This window comes from Nannospalax galili, unplaced genomic scaffold (assembly GCF_000622305.1).
Source record: "Nannospalax galili isolate Female #2095 unplaced genomic scaffold, S.galili_v1.0 scaffold183, whole genome shotgun sequence".
Taxonomy (NCBI): Eukaryota; Metazoa; Chordata; class Mammalia; order Rodentia; family Spalacidae; genus Nannospalax; species Nannospalax galili.
Window position 1 is genome coordinate 1,024,193 of NW_008350555.1, and position 2,256 is coordinate 1,026,448.

Below are 2,256 nucleotides of genomic sequence, written 5' to 3' on the forward strand. Positions count from 1 at the left end.
ATGGTAGGTATTATCAATGATGTATTAGTCAGGGTTCTCTAAAGAAACAGAACCAGTAGAATGAATATATATATGTATATGTATAGAGATTTACCAGCTAAGTAGTCCAAGTAGTCTGAGTAGTCCAACAATGGCTGCACCACACAGGAGAGGCTGAGAACCTAGTAGTTGCTCAGTCCATGAGGCTGGATCTCTCAGCTTTCCCCATCTGGCGCTGAAGGCCTGAGGAATTCCAAGAGATCTGCTAGTCTTCAGTCTATGTTAGAATCCAAAGAAGCTGGTCACAGCAGCAAGATGAACTCACCAGTGAGAGAGAAGGCAAGGGGCAACAAACCAAGACCACACAGGAGAGGCTGAGAACCTAGTAGTTGCTCAGTCCATGAGGCTGGATCTCTCAGCTTTCCCCATCTGGCGCTGAAGGCCTGAGGAATTCCAAGAGATCTGCTAGTCTTCAGTCTATGTTAGAATCCAAAGAAGCTGGTCACAGCAGCAAGATGAACTCACCAGTGAGAGAGAAGGCAAGGGGCAACAAACCAAGAGCTCTCTTCTGCCATGGCCTTTTGTGGGGGGTAACGCCCACATTTAAGGTGAGTCTTCCACCTTCAGATGATCCAATCAAGAAGGTCTCATTTCATTTAATCTCAGATCCAGTCAAGTTGACACCCAGGATTAGCCATCACAGGAGACCACTCCCACTTATGGAAGCTTAATGGAATCTGTGAAGATACTATGTTTCCTCCATCCAGTATGACAAGAAAGAAATAAGAGGTTTTGTTTAGGAAAAATGTTGATGTATTATGAGGATCACTTGGAAAACTAGTTTCCATATACTTTTAGTAGGAATGAGGAAGATTTTGCTTCAATACTTTATTATATCCATGTTTGACATGCCTTTTAAGCAATAATGTGCTTTGAGAATTATGATAATGCTAATTATAAGTTTATCTAAACATCTCTGCATATGTAGCATGACGTTCACCATGAACTACATCTTCATCTTGTCTCTATACTATACAGTGGAGAGAAATGTTAGTGGGTCCTTGTTATCCCAAGCAACCTGCGAGCTTTGTGATGACAGTGAAAACTCATTTACAAAAGCAAATGCTTTAGGAACCAGGTAAGTGGCGCACTTGAAGCTGGCTTTATTAATGTCATCTTGTTTTTACCTATAATCTGCACTTTATTATTTTTTTAAAGATATTGTATGTATAATTGTACAATAGATTTTTTAATACTTTATTATTTTTTAACAGAGCATAGGGTAGAGGTTTATTTACAGAAGAGTGGGTGCCCCGCATTTATGGCTGTGCCACACTTTTTTAGCTAATATATTTCCATCTAGTTTTTCAGTTAAAATACTCCCATTTTCCCATTTCCCCCTTCTCCCACTGTTTGTCTCTCTCAGGTTCCATTTGCTTTCCTGGTTCCTTTTGATATTCCTGGCTCCTGCAATTACATTAAGATATATACTCACATATAAGGATTTGGTACTAAGATCCACAAGTGAGAGAGAACATATGTTTGTTTTTCTGAGTCTATGTTACTTCACTTAGTATAACAGTTTCTAGTTCCATCCATTTACCTGAAAATTTCATGATTTCATCTTTCTTTTCTGCTGTAAATGTACCACATTTTCATTATCAGTTGAGGGACACTTAGATTGCTTCCTTTTCTTAGCTATTGTGAAAAGAGCAACAACAAACATGGATGTACAAATTTCTCTGCAGTATGATAAGTCCTTTGGGTATATGCCAAGGAGTGATATAAGTAATGATATTATATAGTATGTTCGTTTTTAGTTTGTTTTTTTTTAATTATTTATTTAATAACCATATAATTAGAAGAAGCATTTCATTACAACAGCATTGACATCTTCAATAACAATTTCCAGAGCTAAGATGCATCTCTTTCAAAATTGGCTGTAAGTTTTTAGGTATATAGTTGAATTAATACAGTTATACAGTATTGTACTCTGTCTAAACCCTATAAGGCATAAAAGTAAATGAGGTTTTAAACTTTAAAAAAGATTTCCATTCCATTATTAAAATGCAGTTTCATACAGAAAAAATCATTTTTAATATAATTGACACTAAGATACACATGCGTTTCTAATCTCTATATATCTGATTATTACTAATCACAGAGTGGTTACTTTCTGAGCTCCTTGGCATCTGAGCATAGATATAAAGTCATCAGGTAGATTTCAATGGTAATGTTTTTCACATCTACTAATTATTAAGGAGCAAATTTTATGCT

At 36.4% G+C, this 2,256-nt stretch overlaps 1 protein-coding gene across 2 annotated transcripts in view; it reads left to right on the plus strand.

Moving 5' to 3' along the window:
- Tmem67 (transmembrane protein 67) overlaps nucleotides 1-2,256 on the plus strand; it is a 62,893-nt gene that overhangs the window by 6,257 nt on the left and 54,380 nt on the right. For both annotated transcript variants that reach the window (XM_008847825.3, XM_029570811.1), the window contains exon 4: nucleotides 1,018-1,117. In XM_008847825.3, coding sequence (XP_008846047.1) covers nucleotides 1,018-1,117 — 100 coding nt within the window. The remainder of the gene's footprint in view (nucleotides 1-1,017; nucleotides 1,118-2,256) is intronic.